General features: G+C 40.6%; 1 protein-coding gene across 3 annotated transcripts in view; it reads left to right on the top strand.

Moving 5' to 3' along the window:
- The first annotated feature begins 1947 nt into the window (after positions 1–1947).
- The window catches only part of LOC131106104 (receptor tyrosine-protein kinase erbB-3-like), a 31424-nt gene continuing 6891 nt past the window's right edge, over positions 1948–26480 (top strand). The window contains exons 1-23 of one of the 3 annotated variants that reach the window (XM_058054875.1): positions 1948–2163; positions 12339–12496; positions 13802–13988; positions 14286–14411; positions 16158–16223; positions 16316–16434; positions 16519–16660; positions 16865–16978; positions 18679–18796; positions 20492–20565; positions 20651–20741; positions 20869–20886; positions 20992–21209; positions 21282–21414; positions 21498–21591; positions 22442–22596; positions 23154–23207; positions 23515–23656; positions 24766–24885; positions 24962–25060; positions 25138–25323; positions 25411–25560; positions 25644–25719. In XM_058054875.1, coding sequence (XP_057910858.1) covers positions 2082–2163; positions 12339–12496; positions 13802–13988; positions 14286–14411; positions 16158–16223; positions 16316–16434; positions 16519–16660; positions 16865–16978; positions 18679–18796; positions 20492–20565; positions 20651–20741; positions 20869–20886; positions 20992–21209; positions 21282–21414; positions 21498–21591; positions 22442–22596; positions 23154–23207; positions 23515–23656; positions 24766–24885; positions 24962–25060; positions 25138–25323; positions 25411–25560; positions 25644–25719 — 2722 coding nt within the window. In that variant the 5' untranslated portion in view covers positions 1948–2081. Of the gene's footprint in view, positions 2164–12338; positions 12497–13801; positions 13989–14285; positions 14412–16157; positions 16224–16315; positions 16435–16518; positions 16661–16864; positions 16979–18678; positions 18797–20491; positions 20566–20650; positions 20742–20868; positions 20887–20991; positions 21210–21281; positions 21415–21497; positions 21592–22441; positions 22597–23153; positions 23208–23514; positions 23657–24765; positions 24886–24961; positions 25061–25137; positions 25324–25410; positions 25567–25643; positions 25720–26480 lie in introns of all 3 variants that reach the window. The other 2 variants (XM_058054874.1, XM_058054876.1) reach the window with 2 other exon arrangements.

Genomic DNA, 26480 nt, shown 5'->3' with positions numbered 1-26480 from the left:
GTGTATATGTGTGTGTGTGTGTGTTAAAGTGTGAAAGGGTAAAAAACAAGAGACTGGTTCCTCAGGCCCAGCAGGTTTCCACAAAGCGGTTCAGCTGGTTTTCCTCCTTGGACGTGGCCAGGAAGTTTGAAAAATAATAAGACGACTTGTTTAGAAATGTCAGCTCTGGTTTGTGACGGACATCAGAATGGCGGAATGTTTCCCTCAGTGACCCGCAGCTCCCTGATGCCGGCGGCACTCGTGCAGCACTCGTGCAGCACTCGTGCAGCACCGGACCACGATGCTACCGTTGCCATAAAAATATGAGCGCTGTCGTCACGTCCTCTTCGACGTCATCAGGAGGAAAACAAACAGTTGCTGACCTTTGGGCGCTGACAAAGTGCCAGGAGGTCAAAGCATAAAGCCATAAAAATACGACTAACATGGCGGCGTTAACAAGCCTTCTGGTGAAGGTGTGTCGGGTTCAAAGTCCCCAAAGGAACCTGAACTAACCACCATGACATGACATGACTCTTCTTACTGCTGCCTTGCTTCACTTGGCCTACTGCTTCACTCGGCCGCTTGGCGCCGATGCTGTGGTCCAGGCGGCTAATCCCGTCTTCAGTCCGAAACGATAACATGCCAGATTCATCTTTCTCAAAGGTTTACCATTTATTCATTGATTAATTAACCATTCATTCATATATTTAAACAAACAAGCATGCTTTAAAGATATGTATTTGTAATAATTGTTAATAAACATTAATTAATTAATTAAGTTTAGAGAATAATTTAGATTTTATTTTTAAAATATTGAACATACAACATGCACATCTTTATTTTGTTACTTTCTAAAAAGAATTACAAAAACAAGCATTTCAAATGTTTTTCCAGATTATTTTTTTCGATTAATTATTTTTTTTTTAAAAACATGCATTTAAAAAAATTATTTGGTTTGTAAAAAAATTACTTTACAAAAAACCCCGCAGTTTAATTTTCTCATTAAATGGCACAATTTATATTTCTTTTTAAATAATATTGATTATTTTTAGAAAATATGCAAGATTTATATATTTTTTTAATTGTATTTTAAAATATTAATTACATTTTTAAAATGGCCCCTATATTTCTTTTTATATAGCATTGACCATTTTTTGAAAACATGCATGATTTATATGTTTAAAATATGTTTTAATATATTGATACATTTTTAGAAAACTAGCCCTTTTTTAATATTATTTTTATGTTTTGAGAATAATTTTTATCATTGCTTAATTACACTTTTATTGCTTATTTTTTATGTTTTAAAAATTATTTGGTTTGTTAAAAAAATTTTTTAATGTTGATTAAATTAATTTTAAAAATATTATGAAATTAAAAAAACAGGCACAGTTTATATTTGTTTTTAAATATTGATTATTTTTAGAAAATATGCATGATTGTTAATGGTATTTTTAAAATTGTATTTTCAAATATTATTTACGTTTTTAATACAGCGCCGAAAAAATGTTTTTTAAATATTAAACAAAAACATGCACAGCTTTATTTGGTTATTTTCGAAAAACAATGACAAAAACAAGCATTTCCATTTTTTTTCCCAAATAATATTCCTTATGTTAAAATGATATGTATTATGTATTTATTTTTAAATATTCAGTTAAAAAAAAAACACAAGTATGTTTTTGATTTGTTTTAAAAAATATGAAGCCATTTGTCTAGTGTCAAGTGTCGGGTGCTGTGCCACACATTATTCTTCTTTTAGGGCGTGTAGCGAAGCCATGCGTAGTGAAGGCGTGAACTTTGACAACACTAATTATTAGTAATTAGTTGGGATGGATGAAAATGAAGTCATAATACATTCTACCAAGCTGTGTGTGTTTAGTCCCTCCCATTTAAATCAGAGCGAGAGAGAGAGAGAGAGAGAGAGACGCTCCGTTCCGTGATTGGCCCCCAGCGGTGCTCCAATCACTGCTGCTCTCATTCCCAGATCCCACACGGCTCACGGAGCAGACGTGGCCTGGTCTTCCTGGCTCTTTTACCTTCACGGGCTCTTGATGGGGACTTTTCTTCGGAGGATGCTGACCCTGACCTTTTGAAGGAGGATGACGCCGCTGGGGAGGAAGGTGCAGCAGGCGCTGCTGCTCTTGGTCCTGCTGAGGTCCTGCACTGCTCAGACTCAAGAAGGTGGGCTCTCTCTCACACACACACACACACACACACACACAGATGCGATTACCCTGTGGAGGTCGTAAGTCGAACTCTCCGATGCTGACCAAAAAACACCTGCATGTCCGCCACAAAGTCACAACCTGCTCCGCAAACTCCACAACCTGTTTGCTCTGACTCACCTGCACCGCTCCCACCGCACACACACACACACACACACACACACACACAGTTGTGCAACATTTCAACACACCAGCCAAGACTTTGAGGGCAACTGAAGTCTAAACTCCAGTCATCCTTTCCAGTCATCATCCTTGGTGTGTTTCAGCACTCGTTGGATTCTTTTCAAAAAGCTTTGTCGCCCAAAAAAAGATTATTTTTCTCTATTAGAAATTGTTTTTGTCAATATTTTGATGCTATAAATATTCAAAAATATATATATTATTTAAAATACTAGTATTTTATTGTAAATATTTGATAGGTTACAAATATACTACATTTAATTATTAATTATTATTTAATTATTATTAGATATTTTATTGTAAATGTCTTTTAAAAGTACATTTATTTAACAAAATGTTATTAAAAATTGTTTTTGTCAATATTTTAATGCTATAAATATTAAAAAATAATATATATAATTTTAAATACTAGAATTTTATTGTAAATATTTGATAGGTTACAAATATACTACATTTAATTATTAATTATTATTTAATTATTATTAGATATTTTATTATAAATGTCTTTTAAAAGTAAATTTATTTAATAAAATGTTATTAAAAAATGGTTTGTGTCAATATTTTAATGCTATAAATATTAAAAAATAATATATATAATTTTAAATACTAAAATTTCATTGTAAATATTTGATAGGTTACAAATATACTATATTTAATTATTAATTATTATTTAATTATATTTAATCATTAATAGATATTTTATTGTAAATGTCTTTCAAAAGTAAATTTATTTCATAAAATGTTAGTAAAAAAACATATGTATACCCAAAAACAATTAATGAGAAAAAACTATCATGAATATTATATTATATTTTTAATTATATTATAAATATATTTTTAAATATGTATTAGTTTTAAAAAAAATGCTTTATTATAAATATGCATTCATAAATATTCAAATTTTTTATTTATTTAAAAATTATTAAAATGTGACATTTTTGGTAAATATTGTATTTTGTTAAATGTATATATTTTCCAAATAATGATTTAATTATGTTAAGTCAATATTTTATGATATTAAGTTTATATTTTATTATAAATATTAGTTACTGTATGCTTGTAATTCTATTTCAACTGCAATTTCTATGACTTGGTGGACTGTTTCAAGTCTTATTTGGAAGCCGTCTGATTATTTCTTTGTCACGATGTTGCAGTCATGAATTACTCGCAACAGGAGGAACCTCATTCGTGCAACAACACTTATTAATCGACTATTTTACTGCAATTTCAATAAAACGGTTTATTCTGGTGTAGTACTGACATTTCTATGACTTTGTGGACTATTTTGAGGCGTATTTGGAGCCCTTATGATGATTTATTCTGCCCCAAATTGCTGCTGTCTTTAGATACTCGCAGTCACGTGACTTCAATGACTTTGTTCTGTTATGCTAACTACAATTTCCCTGACCTTGTGGAATATTTCCAGTCTTGCAAGTAACTTGCAAGAAGGGTGATTGAGTGACATGTTTATTTAGCCGTATTGTCTCTGTTCTGACTTTTGGTTGGTTTGGAGTCTTTCTACTGAATTGTGTGATGACTTGTGGTTTGTTGTTACAATGGATGTGATTAAGATGCTACTAGCAAAATGTCTCATGCTTTAGGCGTACCCCAGAGCTAGCACGGCTGCTATATGTTCATTTCTGATGCTACACTGATGCTGCATTCGTTGTTTTCACATAAAAGCGACGCATGTCAAGTAAACGATCCCAAGTGATTCATCCAACAAGTGAGCGTAGCATTCATGCGCTCCTTCGCACGCAAATCTGACACATTTGTTGACATATTCCACCCGCTCGTTCGGGCGCAATCTCGTGCCAAGTTTCTGTTGACCTCGCTCATTGTCGCAAAGGCTCCACTCCGAGCTGATTATTACCTCCGCCCCGCCTTCCCCCATTCTGTCTCCGAGGTGGAATCTCGGTAACGACAACACCAAAACCTGATCCGTGCTGCGCCGTCTTCTTGTGTGACATACCAGGCTACATTGGCATAAAAACAGGACAATTATTTGGAGGTTTTTGAACCCGAGTGTTCCCAAAAATCTCCTCTTATGTCATCCTTTGGGTCCTTTCTTGTGTTGACTCGAGTGTTTCTACTCTTTTTTTAACACGATTAAATCAATAAGTTCACTTTCAGTGAGTGTACTCTGCTCCTTTCACAGACCAACTGTAGAAACGCGTGTCAAAGATCATCTATTAGCTAAGGAGCGCTCTTAGGAATCGACAAAAGTCAGAAATGTTCTATTTTGTATCAACATTTTTTGTGCAAAAATTTCAGAAAAATGTGCAAAAAAGAGTCGTCAATTAACAAGAAAAAGAGTCGTAATATGACCTTTATCCAAGGTCAAGGGTCACAAAAGGCCCCCCACGTGTAGCTGTCTCAGGCAATGCGTGTTACAACCGAGTATTAAAAAATCGGATCTTTCGAAAATTAAGTTGTACATTTGGGAGGAAAAAAAGTTGTAAAAAATAAAAGAATAAAGTAATTTTAATTTTTGAATAAAGTCATAAATTTATCAGAATAAAGTCATACATTTACAAGACTTTCTTTAAAGTCATAAGTTTGCCACTTAGTCATAAATCATATATTTTCCGGAATAAAGTTGTACATTTGTGAGGAAAAAAATGTTGAATTTAGGAGAATAAAAGTGTTGATATTATTTACCATAATAAAGCTGTGAATTCACCAGAAAAAAGTTTGGGGGAAAAGTCATAATGTCATAGCTGTCTCTGGCGATGCCTGTTGACTAAATATTAAAATGATCTGCAATTTTTAAAATGAAGACATAAATGTATGAGAAAAAATTCTAATATCACAAGAATAAAGTTGTACATTTGCAAGAAAAAAATCTTAAAATTATAAGAATAAAGTTATAAACGTAAAAGAAAAAATTATAATATTACAGGAATAAAGTTATAAATTTATAACAAAAAAATCATAATATTACAGGAATAAAGTTATAAATTTATAACAAAAAAATCATAATATTACAAGAATAAAGTTGTAAATTTACGACAAAAAATGGTAATATTATGAGAATAAAGTTGTACATTTACAAGAAAAGAATCATAATATTACAAGAATAAAGTTGTAAATTTACGACAAAAAATGGTAATAATATGAGAATAAAGTTGTAAATTTACAACAAAAAAATCATAATATTACAAGAATAAAGTTGTAAATTTACGACAAAAAATGGTAATATTATGAGAATAAAGTTGTAAATTTACAAGAAAAAAAATCATAATATTACAAGAATAAAGTTGTAAATTTACGATAAAAAATGGTAATATTATGAGAATAAAGTTGTAAATTTACAAGAAAAGAATCATAATATTACAAGAATAAATTTGTAAATTTTTTAAAAAAATATTGTAATATGACGAGAATTAAGTTAAAAATTCACGAGAAAAAAAATCATAACATTATGAAAACGGTCTCGTCAGAGCGCTCCCTCCTGATTGCACAAACACGGTGGAGGTTTGGAGTCGAAGGAGTCAAATGAGTCGAAGGAGTCAAAGGAGTCAAATGAGTCGAAGGAGTCAAAGGAGTGTGATGTTGTATCAGATGTGCAACATCGTCATGCTACAGTTTAGCCATCTTTCAAAAAGGAGGCCATTGTTTATCTGCATGCATGTTCACGCCAATCCCTTTCTCTCTCTCTCCCTCTCTCTCTCTCTCTCCCTCTCTCCCTCTCCCTCTCTCTCTCTCTCTCTCAACCGCCATCCATCTGCCAGCGCTGAAAGTCGTCCTTTGACAGAAAACCCACTCGGCCTGTTGACATTCCCAGCCTCCCCCAGCTGCAGCCTGTGCATTGTTTGCACGGCGCTCATGCCATTACCCCCCCCACCCGCCACCCCCCCCAACGTGTTCAACGACTGTACTCTCGGTCGCCCTGTGCATTCCTCGGATCGAGAGGTTAGCGTGCAGGTTAGCATCTGCAACACTGATGGTGTCGGTCAATAAGTTGTTACCTTTCCCGCCATCGAGGTTCCATTTTGGCCGTGACGCAACCTTTACGTCCTTTAGCATGACACCATGTGACCATGTGACCATGTGACCATGTGACCATGTGACCATGTGACCATTTCTTGGGGCTAAGCATGTGATTCAGTGACCTGACCCCAAAAATAATATCAGGTAGCAGGTCTTATCAGAACTTTATGGACACATTTCTACCTTTGGAGTCGCCTTAGAGCAGCGCCCGGCACCAAAGATCTGGCAAAGATCCTCTATATAAGAGTGCTCTGCTGTTTTTAACAGCCGACTGTAAAAACGCTACTCGTCAAAAATCCTCTATACTGTATGACAGGAGCACTCTGCTGTTTTTAGGAACCTACTGCCAAAAAGTCTAGTCAAAGATCCTCTATATACCAGGAGTGCTCTAGTCAAAGATCCTGTATATGGCATGACTCTGCTGTTTTTAGGAACCTACTGCGAAAAAGTCTAGTCAAAGATCCTCTATATACCAGGAGTGCTCTAGTCAAAGATCCTGTATATGGCATGACTCTGCTGTTTTTAGGAACCTAGTGCTAAAAAGTCTAGTCAAAGATCCTCTATATGACACGACTCTGCTGTTTTTAGGAACCTACTGCTAAAAAGTCTAGTCAAAGATCCTCTATATACCAGGAGTGCTCTAGTCAAAGATCCTGTATATGGCATGACTCTGCTGTTTTTAGGAACCTACTGCTAACAAGTCTTAGTCAAAGATCCTCTATATACCAGGAATGCTCTAGTCAAAGATCCTGTATATGGCATGACTCTGCTGTTTTTAGGAACCTACTGCTAAAAAGTCTAGTCAAAGATCCTCTATATACCAGGAGTGCTCTAGTCAAAGATCCTCTATATGACACGATTCTGCTGTTTTTAGGAGCCTACTGCCAAAAAGTCTAGTCAAAGATCCTCTATATACCAGGAGTGCTCTAGTCAAAGATCCTCTATATGACACGATTCTGCTGTTTTTAGGAACCTACTGCTAAAAAGGTTCTCTATATAACAAAGATCCTCTATATAACAGGAGTGCTCTAGTCAAAATCCTGTATATGGCATGACTCTGCTGTTTTTAGGAACCTACTGCTAAAAAGTCTAGTCAAAGATCCTCTATATACCAGGAGTGCTCTAGTCAAAGATCCTCTATATGACACGATTCTGCTGTTTTTAGGAACCTACTGCTAAAAAGGTTCTCTATATAACAAAGATCCTCTATATACCAGGAGTGCTCTAGTCAAAGATCCTCTAAATGACACGATTCTGCTGTTTTTAAAAACCTACTGCTAAAAAGTCTAGTCAAAGATCCTCTATATACGGTCCTAGTCCTGGCTCGGGGGCCAGCCATAATAAGTCCTGCATGTCATATAGGGGAGGGTCCTAGTCCTAGTCCTGGGGGCCAGCCATAATAAGTCCAGGGTCCTAGTCCTAGTCCTGGGGGCCAGCCATAATAAGTCCAGGGTCCTAGTCCTAGTGGTGGGGGCCAGCCATAATAAGTCCAGGGTCCTAGTCCTAGTCCTGGGGGCCAGCCATAATAAGTCCAGGGTCCTAGTCCTAGTCCTGGGGGCCAGCCATAATAAGTCCAGGGTCCTAGTCCTAGTCCTGGGGGCCAGCCATAATAAGTCCAGGGTCCTAGTCCTAGTCCTGGGGGCCAGCCATAATAAGTCCAGGGTCCTAGTCCTAGTGGTGGGGGCCAGCCATAATAAGTCCAGGGTCCTAGTCCTAGTGGTGGGGGCCAGCCATAATAAGTCCAGGGTCCTAGTCCTAGTGGTGGGGGCCAGCCATAATAAGTCCAGGGTCCTAGTCCTAGTCCTGGGGGCCAGCCGTAATAAGTCTAGGGTCCTAGTCCTAGTGGTGGGGGCCAGCCATAATAAGTCCAGGGTCCTAGTCCTAGTCCTGGGGGCCAGCCATAATAAGTCCAGGGTCCTAGTCCTAGTGGTGGGGGCCAGCCATAATAAGTCCAGGGTCCTAGTCCTAGTCCTGGGGGCCAGCCATAATAAGTCCAGGGTCCTAGTCCTCGTGGTGGGGGCCAGCCATAATAAGTCTAGGGTCCTAGTCCTAGTCCTGGGGGCCAGCCATAATAAGTCCAGGGTCCTAGTCCTAGTCCTGGGGGCCAGCCATAATAAGTCCAGGGTCCTAGTCCTAGTGGTGGGGGCCAGCCATAATAAGTCCAGGGTCCTAGTCCTAGTGGTGGGGGCCAGCCATAATAAGTCCAGGGTCCTAGTCCTAGTGGTGGGGGCCAGCCATAATAAGTCCAGGGTCCTAGTCCTAGTCCTGGGGGCCAGCCGTAATAAGTCTAGGGTCCTAGTCCTAGTGGTGGGGGCCAGCCATAATAAGTCCAGGGTCCTAGTCCTAGTGGTGGGGCCAGCCATAATAAGTCCAGGGTCCTAGTCCTAGTCCTGGGGGCCAGCCATAATAAGTCCAGGGTCCTAGTCCTAGTCCTAGTCCTGGGGGCCAGCCGTAATAAGTCCAGGGTCCTAGTCCTAGTGGTGGGGGCCAGCCATAATAAGTCCAGGGTCCTAGTCCTCGTGGTGGGGGCCAGCCATAATAAGTCTAGGGTCCTAGTCCTAGTCCTGGGGGCCAGCCATAATAAGTCCAGGGTCCTAGTCCTAGTCCTGGGGGCCAGCCATAATAAGTCCAGGGTCCTAGTCCTAGTGGTGGGGGCCAGCCATAATAAGTGCAGGGTCCTAGTCCTAGTCCTGGGGGCCAGCCATAATAAGTCCAGGGTCCTAGTCCTCGTGGTGGGGGCCAGCCATAATAAGTCCAGGGTCCTAGTCCTAGTGGTGGGGGCCAGCCATAATAAGTCCAGGGTCCTAGTCCTAGTGGTGGGGGCCAGCCATAATAAGTCCAGGGTCCTAGTCCTAGTGGTGGGGGCCAGCCATAATAAGTCCAGGGTCCTAGTCCTAGTGGTGGGGGCCAGCCATAATAAGTCCAGGGTCCTAGTCCTGGCTCGGGGGCCAGCCATAATAAGTCCAGGGTCCTAGTCCTAGTGGTGGGGGCCAGCCATAATAAGTCCAGGGTCCTAGTCCTAGTCCTGGGGGCCAGCCATAATAAGTCCAGGGTCCTAGTCCTAGTGGTGGGGGCCAGCCATAATAAGTCCAGGGTCCTAGTCCTAGTGGTGGGGGCCAGCCATAATAAGTCCAGGGTCCTAGTCCTAGTGGTGGGGGCCAGCCATAATAAGTCCAGGGTCCTAGTCCTAGTGGTGGGGGCCAGCCATAATAAGTCCAGGGTCCTAGTCCTAGTGGTGGGGGCCAGCCATAATAAGTGCAGGGTCCTAGTCCTAGTGGTGGGGGCCAGCCATAATAAGTCCAGGGTCCTAGTCCTAGTGGTGGGGGCCAGCCATAATAAGTCCAGGGTCCTAGTCCTAGTGGTGGGGGCCAGCCATAATAAGTCCAGGGTCCTAGTCCTAGTGGTGGGGGCCAGCCATAATAAGTCCAGGGTCTTAGTCCTAGTGGTGGGGGCCAGCCAAAATAAGTCCAGGGTCCTAGTCCTAGTCCTGGGGGCCAGCCATAATAAGTCCAGGGTCCTAGTCCTAGTCCTGGGGGCCAGCCATAATAAGTCCAGGGTCCTAGTCCTGGCTCGGGGGCCAGCCATAATAAGTCCAGGGTCCTAGTCCTAGTGGTGGGGGCCAGCCATAATAAGTCCAGGGTCCTAGTCCTAGTGGTGGGGGCCAGCCATAATAAGTCCAGGGTCCTAGTCCTAGTGGTGGGGGCCAGCCATAATAAGTGCAGGGTCCTAGTCCTAGTGGTGGGGGCCAGCCATAATAAGTCCAGGGTCCTAGTCCTAGTGGTGGGGGCCAGCCATAATAAGTCCAGGGTCCTAGTCCTAGTGGTGGGGGCCAGCCATAATAAGTCCAGGGTCCTAGTCCTAGTGGTGGGGGCCAGCCATAATAAGTCCAGGGTCTTAGTCCTAGTGGTGGGGGCCAGCCAAAATAAGTCCAGGGTCCTAGTCCTAGTCCTGGGGGCCAGCCATAATAAGTCCAGGGTCCTAGTCCTAGTCCTGGGGGCCAGCCATAATAAGTCCAGGGTCCTAGTCCTAGTCCTGGGGGCCAGCCATAATAAGTCCAGGGTCCTAGTCCTGGCTCGGGGGCCAGCCATAATAAGTCCAGGGTCCTAGTCCTAGTGGTGGGGGCCAGCCATAATAAGTCCAGGGTCCTAGTCCTAGTGGTGGGGGCCAGCCATAATAATCCACATGATGTATCATGGATCGGTACGACTTCCAATGGAACCCAGAGTGAGTGTTTTTTGCGTGTCCTCTGTGTGGCTTCTGGGCTGGTTGACATTTGAATAACAAAGCAGGCTGAAGTTGACATAAACAAGGCCTTATCTAAATGTACTGTATGCCCCCCCCCCCACCCCCACCCCCCTCCTCCTGCGCATACACTCCTTCTTACAGCACAGACATTCATTGTGTGCGTGCACAGACCCACTTCTTGCAACATGAAATACACTTTGTATCATATTCATAGAGACGTCATGCTGCAATGACCACCACTGGTGCAGAAACAAAGTATTGGCTGGGAATACTTACAATACTTAATATTTAATATGCTCATGTGGTGGCCATGGTTTGGATTTTTACAAAACAATCATTTCAGAAATATATATTTTATGTTGTTATTATGGGCTGTTTGAGGGAAAAATGAATTTATTCCATTTTGGAATAAGACTGTCTCATTTCAAAATACATAAAATAATAAAAACATAATGGAAAGATTAAAAAACTAAAATAAATAATATTCATTCATTTTCTACCGCTTATCCTCACGGGGGTCACATGGGGCGCTGGAGCCTATCCCAGCTGTCTTTGGGCGAGAGGTAGGGCCAGCCAATCCCAGGGCACATATAGACAAACAACCATTCACACTCACATTCATACCTATGGACAATTTGGAGTGGCTAATTAACCTAGCATGTTTTTTTGGAATGTGGGAGGAAACCGGAGTACCCGGAGAAAACCCACGCATGCACGGGGAGAACATGCAAACTCCACACAGAGATGGCCGAGGGTGGAATTGAACTCGGGTCTCCTAGCTGTGAGGGCTGTGCGCTAACCACTCAACCGCCGTGCAGCCCTTTTTTGTTATTATTATTATTATTTTTCATTTATTCATTCTTTCTTTTCGGGCGAGAGGCAGGGTACACCCTGGACTGGTGGCCAGCCAATCCCAGGGCACATATAGACAAACAACCATTCACACTCACATTCATACCTATGGACAATTTGGAGTGGCTAATTAACCTAGCATGTTTTTGGAATGTGGGAGGAAACCGGAGAAAACCCACGCATGCACGGGGAGAACATGCAAACTCCACACAGAGATGGCCGAGGGTGGAATCGAACTCGGGTATCATAGTAATGAATATATATATTTTTTAATGAATGTATTCAATTTTGGAATATACTGTAACACATACTGTAACTAAATGAGGATAAATGAAGGGAAAGATTGATGAAAATGCATATTAAATATACATATATATATTAGTATTATGGGTACCCATAATTCTCGGCCTGATATTAGCATAAAAATATTAAATATTGGGTGATATCAGTGTGTGATTTTTTTCCAGATCATAAAAAAGTATATTTAAAAAATGCTGTATACAACACATACTTGTTCATTCTACGCATATTGGTATTGGAAATTGACAGTCGACAATAAAGTTTGATATACTTGTAGTTATACTTATACTTATACTATTTACTTTATGAATGAGGACACAAAGCTGGGATGTTTGGGGAGTTGTTGGTGTATTTACTAACCAAAAGGCTTCATTCAGTTTGTTTTTTTTTTGGGGGGGGGTGGAAAAGATTTCGACACCCTCGCTCTTGTGAATATTGTCGCTATGGCCTGGGAAGTACAGTGAACAATGACGTGATTGTTTGTATGAGAGAACCGTTTGACCTTTCGATATGTTGCAAACTGAATGGAAACCAGTTTTTTCCTTTCTGATTTGTTTTCAGTGGTGGTGTGTACCGGCACCCAGAATGATTTGAGCATGACGGGAAATTCTGAGATCCAGTACAACTTGATGAGGGAGCGGTACAGGGGCTGTGAGATCGTCATGGGGAACCTGGAGATCACCATGATGGAGCACACCAGAGACTTCTCCTTCCTGCAGGTAAAGACGCCCAACCGGAGCACCGACGTCATCATCACCCAATTATACTCGTCCGCTCGTTAAGTGGAAGCTAATACACTGTTGGCAAACTCAAAAATAAGGCACTTTTTTTTTTTAATATTTTTATTATTATTTTTGCAATATATTTTATACACACAAACAGTATTGTGCTTTTATTGCTATTAATTATGTATATTTTTGTTCATTTGTAAACATATTTATTTTGTAGTATGTATTTATAGACACTTATTGTGTTATTATTTTATGTTATTGTTTTTGTATTAAAAATTATATAGCTATATAAATTAATTTTATTACTATTATTTATACACTTATTTGACATTTATTTATTTTACAGCATATACCAGGGGTGGGCAAATATTTTGGCTTGTGGGCCGCATCGAGTTAACAAAATTGTGTATTTAACACACAATTTTATGGTTATAATTTTTCTTGAATTATTTGTCTAAATTTATCTGTAAAAATGTTATACTATCAGCTGTATCAGGAGCACTTTAAACATCAGACCACATCAAAATATGTAATTAAATTTTACAGTTTTTTTTTTTTTTTACAATATAAGACTTGCAAGTCATGTTGCCAGTTTGTATGTTAAAAGTTGAAACTTAAAATTTACAATACAACTGGCGGGCCGGATTCAAACGCTTTGTGGGCCGCATGTGGCCCCCGGGCTGCAGTTTGCCCACCCCTGGCATATACTGTATATAGTAAAAGTACAAAAATAAACACTTTTTATTTTATTATTTTTAGTATTGTTATTTTTTATTGAATACACACACAGTATTTTACTTTTACTATTAGCTTTGTATATTTTTATTTATGTTTAAATGTTTGTATTTTGTAGTATTTATTTAGAGTAAAAAAGATGCTTATTTGTTATTATTTTGTTTGTTTTTAGTATTTAAAAAAAAATATATATATTATATTATATTATATTATATTATATATTATAAAATTTATATATATATATACATATATATATATATATATATATATATATATACACACACACACACATATATATATATATATATATATATATATATATATATATATATATATATATATATATATATATATATATATATATATATATATATATATATATATATATATATATATATATTACCATTACCAACAAATAAAAACCCACTAATTTTTTTATTTTAGTATAAAAAATCTCTCTCTCTTTCTCTCTCTCTCTATAATATATTGTGAAGTATGTGTATCTCGGCAATTAACAGTGTGGTTGTACCCCTTCCCCCCACCCCACCCCACCCACAGTCAATCAGGGAGGTGACAGGCTACATCCTGTTTGCCATCAACGAGTTCAGCCGCCTGCCGCTGGACCACCTGCGCGTCATTCGTGGCACCACCCTGTACGAGGACCAGTACGCCTTGGCTGTGATGGTCAACTACCAAAAGGACGGCCAGCACGGCCTGCAGGAACTGGGCCTGACGCACCTGACAGGTACAGTAAGCAAGCAGCCGCGTGGTAGGCTGTACTCTACATGGGAGCGTGGGGCGGGTGTGCAGATATGGGCGAGCGCTTTAGAACACCCATGCAGCGCCGCCCGCCACGCCTTTAGCATACCTGTCGTTGTGGTGAAGTCCCAGCAATGACGTTCTCTCAACTGCCAGTGAAACATGAGCCCCTTCCGTCACAAATAAAGGCAATATCCCAGACTCATATGATGAGTCATAAACATGTCGTGGCTTGTTAGCGTAGTAGCTCCTCATTTACATGTGCAATGTCTGCCAAACACAGAGATACTGGAGGGAGGGGTGAAGATCTTCCAGAATAAGTACCTGAGCTACGCCCCACGGGTCACCTGGCTGGACATCGTGAAGGACAGCACGGCGCCCATCGTCATCGACGACAACGGACCTGACAGTGAGCGAAAAGGAGATAAAAGATGTTATTGTGATAATTCAATAAAATTTAAAATAAAACCTCCTCCTGGGGCGCTGTTGTCGTGTCAGGGGAGACGCAGCCTCAGAAAAATAAAGAAAATAGAAGATGAATGAAAATGAAGATGCGGGTATCTTTTGGTATAGTGTATTATAGTGTTTTATGTGCCTTCAAATAATAATAATAATAATACATTTTATTTGTATAGTGCTTTTCAAAATACTCAAACACTTTACAGGAGAATGGAGTTGAATAAAAACAAGTAAACTGAGTAGAAGACACACCAAAATACAACATTCATTCGTTAATACACAGTTAAAACATGAGTAACATTAGATAAATGGGATAGTAGCTTACATGTTAAAATATTTGAATGTATTTTGTGTTTTTCATCTTTCGATATATGTGTCTAAAAACAAGGTGCTGTCATATTTTGCCTAATTATAAAAAAGTATTTCTTTACCACATTCCTATTTAAAAATATAAATTATAGAATATTCGGTTCGGTTGTTTTTTTAAACCTATCTCCTAAACCTATGTCCTAAAATGGGTCAACGTTGTGCTGGACTTTTAAGCCATTAAGTCCTTAAATGACTACAAAATGTTGTCATGTGACAGTCACGTGACACGACGTTACCCAAAATGGCAGCGCGTCAGGTAAGCTAGCTCATTTCTGATAGCTTATATTTTGCCAGTAAATGTATTTTAAAGCCAGTTCAACCATTGTTACCGCATTTCTACAATGTGTTCATATGGAGCAAGTTTGGAAAATCTCTTATATGTCGTTTTTTTAGCATTAAAATTGTTGTGTTTGTCACAGTAGCAAAAAATGCTAGACAGTTCACTCATCGTGAATGAGCATATGTATTTTCATTCAACGTACAATTGTGGTAGAAGCACAACAAAAAGCTCACCCCTCCCACATGAAGTAGCAACAGCAGAGTAGCGTTTTCTAACCAGGTTCTAAACATATTTACTTTGTTTCTCATTGATAATGACTTTTTTGGAAAGTATCATGGGCATCCGGGATCATTGCGTCATTAAGCCACGCCCCCCAACCTGAGTCCAAACACTTAATGTAAAAATTGTCATCTCATTCTAAACAGGAAGTATTGGACAAATTGGACTTTTAACCAAATTAAACTCTGAAATTTAAAAAAAAAGATGTTTACATTGTCTAACTACAATGCGTTGGAAAATGGTGCTTGTAATAGAAGCCAGTGGGACATTTTTTGTCCTCTAGGGACCCGAAAGGGTGGGGGGGAGTATTTGGAATCTGACCATGCAAAAAAAAAAAACAACCACAACAAAGCATCCAAATCTATTTTACTAATCTATTTACTAATTTGAAAGCAAAAACAGTCATTGGGTAAAATTGGTATTTAGAGGATTAAAATCATCAAAATATTAATGTGCTTGCTATTTTTTTATTAGAACTCAAGTTGATTGAGATATCTAAGCAAAAAAAATTATAAAAATATGAATCTGTTCTGTTTTCATAGAAGTTTTTGAAAGGGTGGGACTTAAAAGCACAAATGTGTGCAGGTACTTACGGGTTATATTAAGTGCTGTCTAAGGGTGCGGGTGCATTTTTGTGGGGGCACCTAGTCAAATATGCATCATATTTTCTTGAAATGTGATTGTCTCATCTGTATATCTATACCAATAAAGTTGTCATAAAGTCATCGTAGAAGACCTCCTTTAATACCGACTATGTGTCCTTATCAGAGCCTTGCAGTGCAGCATGTGAAGACGTACCGTGTTGGGGTCCAGGAAACGACACATGTCAGATCTGTGAGTGTGTTTTTACCCCCCCCCCCCCCCCCAAAAAAAAAAATGTGTGTGTGATTATGAAATAAACATGTCCTTAAATGCCCCCCCCCCAGTGACAAAGACAATCTGCGCCCCTCAGTGCAACGGTCGCTGCTTTGGCAGAAACCCCAGCGAGTGTTGCCACAACGAGTGTGCTGGGGGCTGCACGGGACCCTTGGATACCAACTGCTTTGTGAGTCTTTTTTCCCCCTCGAGATGTCTGCTTCAGCGCCTCTGACTGGGACGTGTATCAAAGCAACCTCTGCCCCTTTTGCAGGCTTGCAGGAACTTCAACAACTCGGGTTCCTGCGTTCCTCAGTGTCCCCAGACGGTCATCTACAACAAGCACACCTTCAAACTGGAGCCCAACCCCAACGCCAAGTATCAATATGGCTCCATCTGTGTCGCCCAGTGTCCCAGTGAGTACTTGCAGGTCTTCTTATGCATATTTATGTAGCGTCCTACCCAGAAATAAGAAGCAGACTTGTGAAAATAAACCAATAACAATATCATCATGCGAGTATGGATCCGATACATGGATATGGGATCCCTCCACCCACCCTCCACCCTCCACCGAGTGCTGTTTTCCCCCCTGAACAAACATCTATGCTCTCCTGTCACAGCAAACTTTGTGGTGGATGGCAGCTCCTGTGTGAGCAACTGTCCCTCGGGTAAAATGGAGGTGGAGAAAAACGGTGTGAAAAGATGCGAACTCTGTGGAGGTCTCTGCCCCAAAGGTAGGTACTTTAGGTACCTTTAGGTACTTTACTTAAAGGTAGGACTCGTTCATTTGTGGTTACCACATCCAAACACAATGTTGCAGTCCCTTCACTCTATCCTGGTTATTGAAAACTATGCTAATGACTAAATCATCTTTTGTGATTTGTGATTGAATGCCGCCTATTATTAGTCAGAATATTTGCATATTTAAATTTGACATATTTTTTGAAGCTTTTTCAAGCGTAAAGATGTCTAAATGAAGATGAAGCATTGAGAAGACACAATATGCTAATATGTATTATTGTACACCGGTCACTCTGTGCCAGTAATATTATTGTAATTTTGGTTGAGACACACAAGCACCAGACTTGCTGGCTTTAATTGCAGCATCGAATGATCTCACAACAGGCATAATAATCCCTGACACGGGATACTGTTGTCGCCGCAAACCACGCCAAGCTAAAACTCAACTTTGAGTCATCGGAACACATTTACAGCAACACACACACACATGTTTTATTTATGTCACAGGGGTGTAGAAGTGACTATAGGGGTGTTATTTCATGGCTAGAGGGCTCTTATAATGTTACAAACTGTATTTAGGTCGGGTCGTACAAAAGGTTTTTTATGCTCTAACTCCAGAAATATCATATTTATGAATAAGTAATCTTGCTTTGTGGAAATTCACTTATCACAGGCATTTCTAGAACCAATTAACCATGATAAATGAGGGATGTAGGGACATTTACACAATTCAAAGTGCAATTTGACCTCAACCTGCTCGAAGATGAGCAATTACTGATAGTTTGTTGGCTGTGTTTGACTAATCGATAAATGAATAAGGAGAATGTACAGTAAAATAAATCAGAAAATTTAAGATATATGAACAAATGCCGGAATAAAAATCCTGAGAGAAACATTGTATATTGTACAAATACGATTTTCATGATAAAAATTCAGGATAAATGATATCATGTTTTTCTGCTATATGGGAAAAGCCATATCAAAAATTCAGCTTTTCTGATTTATTTAGCTTATTTATGTGTTTATTTATTTAATTCCATGAATGGGTCCAACAGTTTGACAGACAATATGGAACATCTCTTCCATGTGAAAACATTTGCATAAACAGACCCGACTCGATTTTAATTGAAGACCCCATGACAGAGTGAAAAAAAATATCCTCCCATTTCGTGTGGAAGTGGTAAGTTTTTTGCTTGGTAAGTTTAGAAAAAAATAAATTCCACGCTAACTGGTTACGTCGCTAGCTTCCTAGCTAGCAAATGTCTTGAGTCCCAGTACCATCACAGTTGCACAATGTGGTGTAAAAAAAAGAATAATAGGAGTGAAAAGTGACTATGGGGGTGTTATTTCATGTCTACAGGGCTCTAATCATGTTAAAACCCTTATTTAGAAAGTCAAATGGGTTTTCTGTGCTCTACCAAATAAGAAGCGTATGTAGAGGGTCTGATTGCTTCAAATGTATACAGTATATACGTATATTAACAAAGTTCCTATGTTGGCAACCTCCTGCTTTGCCCTCTTAATCCCTGGCACACCAAATGAGTTATAATGTGTTTATGAGCGAGGGCCAGCAGGTAGTAGCAAATCTATTTGTGGCAGTCGAAATTGATCTGTGGCGGGCCCCCACAAACGAATGAAGGTGCGTGAAACGTTGGCTCGTGAGGATAATTGAAGTGATTCTCCTTCCTGCCAGTGTGCCGCGGGACGGGGACTCAGAACCGGCAGACTGTGGATGCTCTCAACATTGACAGTTTTGTCAACTGCACAAAGATCCAAGGCAGTCTTCACTTCCTGGTGACCGGAATCCATGGGTAAGATTCTTGGTTCGAACGGGCGGTGTCACGATGTCATCCAAACTGGGAACCCGATCGGTTCAGCGCACGTGCAACTTGCAACTTCTTCTTCTGCAACATCACATGCTGCAGTTTTCATGAACGAACGTAAATGGTCACTTTACACTTTACACATACTTTATACTGTAAAGTCTCGTTATATCGATATTCTCGGGAGTCGGAAAAAATATTGATATAACCGGACTATCAATATATCCGATCCTGCGCCGAACTGCATTAAAAGTGGGCGATAAATGGGGGATCTTTGATATGGCATGTCATTTTCTCCTTGAGTTCATGGATTGCGTATCTAGCATGCTTTTGTACTGTAGTGAAGTGAAAAATAAACTTATGCATTAAATAAAAACGTCTTTACACTTTTTTAGTGACTATTTATTTTCTAAAATTCAACCAATGCAAAATCCTCACGCTTCAGCAGACAAAACCATAAACATTGTTGCAAAAAATGATTGCATTCATATACATAACACAATTCGGTTAAAGTCAGATGGGTCACATTTTTTTTCAACATTTATTATTTTCATAACGCACTCTTGCAATAGTGACTCTGAGTAAATTCAATAATGCACTCGACATTGTTCTATACACACGAGAGAAACCACGAACGCCAGCATGTACATATGAAAAACAGTGATTATTGCAAGCGATAAAAAGATATCTGAATACAACACAATTAAATACATAAATACAAATTCAATTGTTCGTGCGGATCTTATCTCTAAAATGCTTCACGAGCTTCACAACTCCAATTTATACCTGCTTTCATCCCTTTTGATGTTTACCAGTATTGTATGTTATCCAGTATTTACTTATCATATTAATCTTTAAGACACAAGTGTATTGATTTATTTCAAACAACAAGAGATTGCTTCTTTGATCAAGCAATACCGTAAGTTTACTTTCATAATTTATCAGTAAAGCTAGTGCCAAGAATATTGAACACATCTGAAAACACTAAGTCTACTCACTGAATCTTCCCTCTAAATGATACAAATATTTACTCCTTTACTTCAAAAGATTGTTTAATACTTACCTCATATTAATTACCAGTAATCCTCTAATTACCGTCCGTCGGTGGAAAAGCCGAAACGGTGTTAGCCTGAAAATCAAACAATACGCCGTTTACAGATTTCGCTAATGGTGGTATTGAAATCCTTAAGCAAATATCGATTCAGCTTTAAGCTGCTTTTGTATCGATATAAGCAGACCAAATTGGCTGGCGGGAGATGAAAAGGGCATCGTAGTAACCGGATTATCGTAATAACCGGGTATCGTACTAACGGAACTAATTATATCATAAAAGACTAGAAATTTGCCGGGAAATGAAAATAGTATCGTAATAAGCAGTACTATCGATATAACCGATATCGATATAACGAGACTTAACTGTACAGTGATGTGAAAAAGTGTTTGCCACCTTCCTGATTTCTTATTTTTGTGCTTGTTTGTCACACATAAAGGTTGCAGATCATCAAACACAGTTTTTAAATGAAACCTTTTTGTTATGACGTTAGGGGAAAAAAAACCCTACATGACCCATTGTGAAAAAGGGAATGCATAGTTGGGATCTATGAATGTGGAAAAACGTATAAAGCCATTTCTAAATGGAGGCTAGCTATCTGCATGATCTCAGCTCTGCTCTTGTCTCTATAGTGACGATTACAAAAGCGTGCCGGCCCTCAATCCGGAGAAACTGAAAATCTTCAACACGGTGCAGGAGATCACAGGTGTGTGTTTTTGCTTCGTGACCCCCCCAACCCCCCCACACACACACCCTCCACTCTGACCACTGAACTTGCACAACATTTTCAGACATCCTCAGCATCCAGTCGTGGCCTGAAAACATGACGGACCTCTCTGTCTTCTCCAACCTGCAAACCATCCAAGGCCGATCACTCTACAGGTGTTCTTTTTTTATAGTTTTAAGACTTGATTTTTTTCCTCCATGTTAACTGTAACACAAATGTCAAGTCAAGCTCAATCTTATGATCATGTTATGTGTTTTTTTTATCCCTTAAAAACCAATTTAGAGGAGTGAGCTCAAGAAGGTATAGTAATATTTTCATGTGTCCAACTTTAAAGCTGGTGGTGGGCCCCTTCATAGTCTTGCAGCGTGTTCACGTCCGTCAAGTTGAACCATTCTTATTTTGCAGGGGCTACTCCTTGTTGGTGATGAAGATCCCCTCTCTGACCTCGCTGGGCTTACGCTCGCTGCAAAGAATCAACGACGGCAGCGTTTACATCACGGGAAACAAGAACCTTTGCTACCACGACACGGTCAACTGGACGCGCATCCTGAGCAGCAGCTCACGCCCACAGCGGCGCCAGAAGTACATTGACATCAAGGAGAACCGGCCAAGAACTGAGTGCGGTGAGTCGTGTTGGTTCCTTCATGGCGTGTCACAGGTTGGATGACATTTTTTGGTTTTGTTTTGGTGAGTAGTTGAGGAGGGACACGTGTGCGACCCCCTGTGCTCCTCTGAGGGCTGCTGGGGCCCGGGGCCGGACCAGTGCCTGTCCTGCAATAAATACAGCAGGGGAGGAACTTGTGTGGCAGACTGCATGTTCTTGACTGGGTGGGTTTTCATGACTTTCCATTTTGCTAGAATTGTTGTTCTGCCGTGTCAGCGTATTGAAAGACTTCTCACCCTGAATGCAGGGAGAGGCGAGAGTTTGCTGACACTTCGGGAGAATGCATGCCCTGTCACTCCGAATGTAAGGTCCAGGAGGGGATGGAGACCTGCACAGGCCCGGTAAGATGGCCGCTTCCATCCAAACTGAAACACTTTTGAACTGGCGTGAACAGTGAATGTACGGTTCAATGGTGCTGCACTTTCTTCAGGGTTGCGATGCTGCCACCTGGTGGTTTCACAGTGGAACCTCTGAGGCATCCTAATTGTCATGCAAGCTACAAATACCTGAATGTGGTTACTGTTAGGGTAGTGAAGGATAAACCAATGCAATCTGGGGTTTGACAAGCCTGAGAATTTTTAGATGGATGGCTTTTACAGACCTGTACCAGTACCTGGTAGCATTATGATAACAAATGACGTGTCTTGATTTTCATTCATTCATTTTCTACCGCTTATCCTCACAGCTGTCTTGGGGCGAGAGGCGGGGTACACTCTGGACTGGTGGCCAGCCAATCCCAGGGCACATATAGACAAACAACCATTCACACTCACATTCATACCTATGGACAATTTGGAGTGGCTAATTAACCTAGCATGTTTTTGGAATGTGGGAGGAAACCCACACATGCACGGGGAGAACATGCTCCACATAACTCCACACAGAGATGGCCGAGGGTGGACTTGAACTCGGGTCTCCTAGCTGTGAGGTCTGCGTGCTAACCACTCGACCGCTGTGCAGCCGTGTCTTGATTCTCAAATGTCCATTTCTGAGTGATCACATGTGGCAAAGTTGCTTGCATGTTAGCAGAAACACTGCATGCCACTATCACAGGGAGGAATGTTGGAACGGTACAGTATGTGGGCCTTGCTATGGTATGTTGTGATGCATTAACGTGCATCATCCTGACTTGATTTGTAATTTTCCTGTATTTGCACTTTAGTAAAGCTCAACATGACTGTGTCTCCTTAGGGAGCCGACCAGTGTGTGGCATGTGCCAACCTGCAGGACGGCCCCCACTGTGTGACCCTGTGTCCTGAGGGCGTGATGGGAGGTGAAGGGGTCATCTTTAAGTACCCAAACAAGCAAGGCCGCTGTGACCCATGTCACGCCAACTGTACCCAAGGGTAAGAGAAAGAAACATAGAGCCCAACATAGAAATCTATTTTTTTCCGTTTTAATTGTTTAAAATTCTGCCTTTTTTTTTTACCTTTGAAGCTTATTTTACCAGTTTAGAGTGTGTGCTTTTTGGGTTTGTGAATTTGTGAAAATGTCCATTAACTAAATGCATAAATCCTTATATTTATGTAGTCACCGTTGCAATTCCAATTGCCTTATTAAAATCACAACAAATGCTTTTCACACAGCCTCACTAGCATGCTCTGCTAAACTGAGCTAGCCCAGCTAGCTTCCATTCACGCTCTGTAATAGGAGACTCCGCCAACTTTCACTGGTGTTTAAGGTCGCCATTTTGACACCTTTTGTGTCAGGTTAGTGTTTGTGATGAGATGTCGCCACACTTGAGCGGTCCGCCGGGGTAATACTTCCCCACGGAAACGTTCCTTCTCCTCTCCTTTATTGGGCAATTCTGTGATTCCGTTAATATGGAAATCACAGGGTCTTGATGTGAATACTTTATTTTCTGCATTTAACTGACCCGATTTTCTGTCATTTTTCCCCATAGGTGCTTTGGTCCAGGAATTGGGGACTGCGTAGGGTCTTCCAGATATATTTCTGGGTAAGAATATCCTCTCCCTCCTGATCATGGTTCAAGGAAAAGTGCACTTTTCTTGGTATTTTACCACAAAGTAACTTATTTCTCAGGCTTAACAATGTAAATAATATTAATAACAATGTTGCTGTAGCATTAATATGTATGCAGAATAGGTGCGCCCCATTATGTGCATCATTAGCTGCCTCTTTTTAGCTCAACAACACACCTAAAAGAGGAAGATGTGTGTTCATGTCTAACTTAAAGATTGTGAAAAGTGCCCTGTTTTCCTGAAGAAGTTTGCATGTTCAAATATTGTCTTGTTTGTCTCCAGGCAAGCCACCACCGGCATCGTGCTGGGAGTTATCGCCCTTCTGTTTGTCAGCTTCTCTGTTTTCGTGCTGAGTGTTTTGTACCGTCGCGGCCTCGCCATTCGTCGCAAACGAGCTATGAGGAGGTACATGGCCAGCGGAGAGGTGAGTCCTTCGCTGGGGTTTGGTGATGCCTGTGTTGAATCCATTATGAGAAGTAGGGTAGTTATTCAAAGTACAACACAACAAGGGAGAGTCGTCCACTCGTCCCTCCTTTATGGCGATTAATTGGTTCCAGGCCCTACTGTCAATTGGAAGTACATTTCCGTCAAGTACTAGTCTGTATTTATCCATCAAATGGGAGAGATAAACTGTTTACCACCTTCTAAACGTGCTTTTTAACAGCTTTTTGAGCTCTATTGACATGAAATAACACCCCTATAGTCACCTTTACACTCAGTTACCCAAATATTGTAGCCATAACAAGACATATTGGGCATAGAAAATCAGCTTACCACCTTCTAAATATGCTTTTTAACATTATTAGAACCCTGTAGAAACACACATAGGGCCCCTATAGTCACCTTTACACTCCTATTAGCCAATATACTGTAGTAGACATAATAACAGAATATAAGATGTGCAAGACACAGAACACCTGTTTTTACATTATTAGAGCCCTCTACACATGACATAACATCCCTATAGTCTATTTTTACCTCCTGTTACTCAGATATCGTAGCCATAATAAGACATATTGGTCATAGAAAGCCGGTTTACCACCTTCTAAATATGCTTTTTAACATTGTTAGAACCCTGTAGACATGAAATAACACAGCAACAGTCACCTTTACACTCCTTTATTACCCAATATCGTAGACATATTAAGAGAAAATAATGTGTGTTGCTGTATTTGGGTTACAGCTGCAACGGTAGCCCGTGTAAGGAATTATTGTTCCTGATGTGAGATCATTCCTAGCTGCAATAAATGCCTGTTCTTCCGGCCATGAAGTCTGTTGCTTGTGTATCTCACCCAACATTATTATACCATATTTCTATTTTACTTTATTTTAGGCATTTTTGGGGCTTGAACATGCTTAATTTAAGCAAAACATACATACAAATGGCTTCAATTTGCGCTTTTTTTTACCAGTACTATGAAACAACATGGTTGATGAATTCATATATTTTTGAAAAAACGCAATAGAGTGAAGTCAGGAAATTTGAAGCGCAAAGTGGTGAGGGATTACTGTATGTACCCTTTGTGCACACAGAGTATTGAGCCACAGGACCCCGGAGAGAAAGGTCCCAAAGTCCACGCTCGGATCCTGAAGTCCACAGAGCTGCGGAAGATCAAGCTGTTGGGTCACGGAGTGTTTGGAATGCTTCATAAGGTTGGTGGCCAAAGCGCCGTGCCCGTGCAAGTACCCTGCATATTTGTTATATTATTCCGCTTCATGTGTTTTACAGGGTATTTGGATCCCTGAAGGCGACACGGTGAAGCTTCCAGTTGCCATAAAAACTATTCACGATCGCACCGGGCGGCAGACGTTCTTCGAAGTAACTGATGTGAGCACGGACAAACAAGTATTGGCTCCTCAGCCTTCACATGGCGTGACGGTATCCTCGTGGCTTGTTGAATGCAGCACATGATGGTGATGGGAAGCTTGGACCACGTCAACGTCGTCAGGATCCTCGGCATCTGCCCCGGAGCCAACCTGCAGCTCGTCAGCCAGCTCACCGGCCAGGGCTCCCTGCTGGACCACGTCAGGAACAACAAGAACAAGCTCAGCCCGCAGAGGCTCCTCAACTGGTGTGTGCAGATCGCAAAGGTAAAACAGGCTCCACACGTTTGACGCACGAGTCTCCATGCAAGCGTAGGCTGGGGTGTTCCTCACGGAGTATTCTGCTCTGCCCAGGGTATGTATTACCTGGAGGAAAACAGGATGGTCCACAGGAACCTGGCTGCCAGAAATGTGCTGTTGAAGAATAACTACACGGCCCAGATCTCAGACTACGGCATCGCAGACCTACTGTACCCTGATGACAAAAAGTACTTTTACAATGAGGTGAAGGTGTGTAGACTAGCAAAAAAACAGGTCATCAGTAAATTGAATCGATGTGCACACCTTATTGAACACTGCATCCTTAGACGCCAATCAAGTGGATGGCCTTGGAGAGCATCCTGTTCCGCAGATACACTCACCAAAGCGATGTTTGGAGCTACGGTAACTTGTCCTTTCATCATTGCCTTTTAGTTCTTGTACAGCAGCATTCATGCACATTACGTCAGCTGAGAGGTTTCTGCAATCAGCAGCGTGTGCTCCGACAAGAATGAGGCTGGAGGAATAGCTAATAGCCTTTTAGCTCCTGGTGCACCTTAAAGGGTCCTTGACATGATTTATCGACTTGGCTTAAAGGGGACCTAAAATGCTCATTTTCGGCCCCTTGGATTGACTTGTGGACTCCTTTAGAGCAGCTACACACAATAACCCACACAGAAAGCTTTCTAGATCTTACAGAATCTGCACCTATTCCAGCTGGATTTCCAAAACTGTTTTAAGTTATACCACTTACGGCCCTCCTCCGGGCACGCCTACTTTGCTGTGATTGGTCACACTCAGCTTGTACAGCTAACAGATTGTACCCGGCCACGCCCATATAAGGAAGTCACTGGCTGGATGGAGCTGGTGACTGAAACCGAAGGTTCAAAACCATCCCAAAATTCTGTAAGGCTTCATTTTCAAAATGCGCAAACCTCAATATCTGAAACTTTGGCATCATTTAACAAAAGAATACAACATTTGTTTTCATTTTTAGGTCAGAAAAAAGTGGAAAAAGCATAATAGGTCCGCTTTAAACCTTCCTCTTTTGGAAAAGAAAACAAACTTACAGTATCACTCAACAAGGTGAACATCCAGCAGCAACTCGACATTTTGGCATGACTACTATTTTGCTGAAAAATCGACTGAAGCAATTGGACCATCTA

This window comes from Doryrhamphus excisus, chromosome 18 (assembly GCF_030265055.1).
Source record: "Doryrhamphus excisus isolate RoL2022-K1 chromosome 18, RoL_Dexc_1.0, whole genome shotgun sequence".
Classification (NCBI taxonomy): Eukaryota; Metazoa; Chordata; class Actinopteri; order Syngnathiformes; family Syngnathidae; genus Doryrhamphus; species Doryrhamphus excisus.
This window is presented reverse-complemented; position numbering and strand designations above follow the sequence as displayed.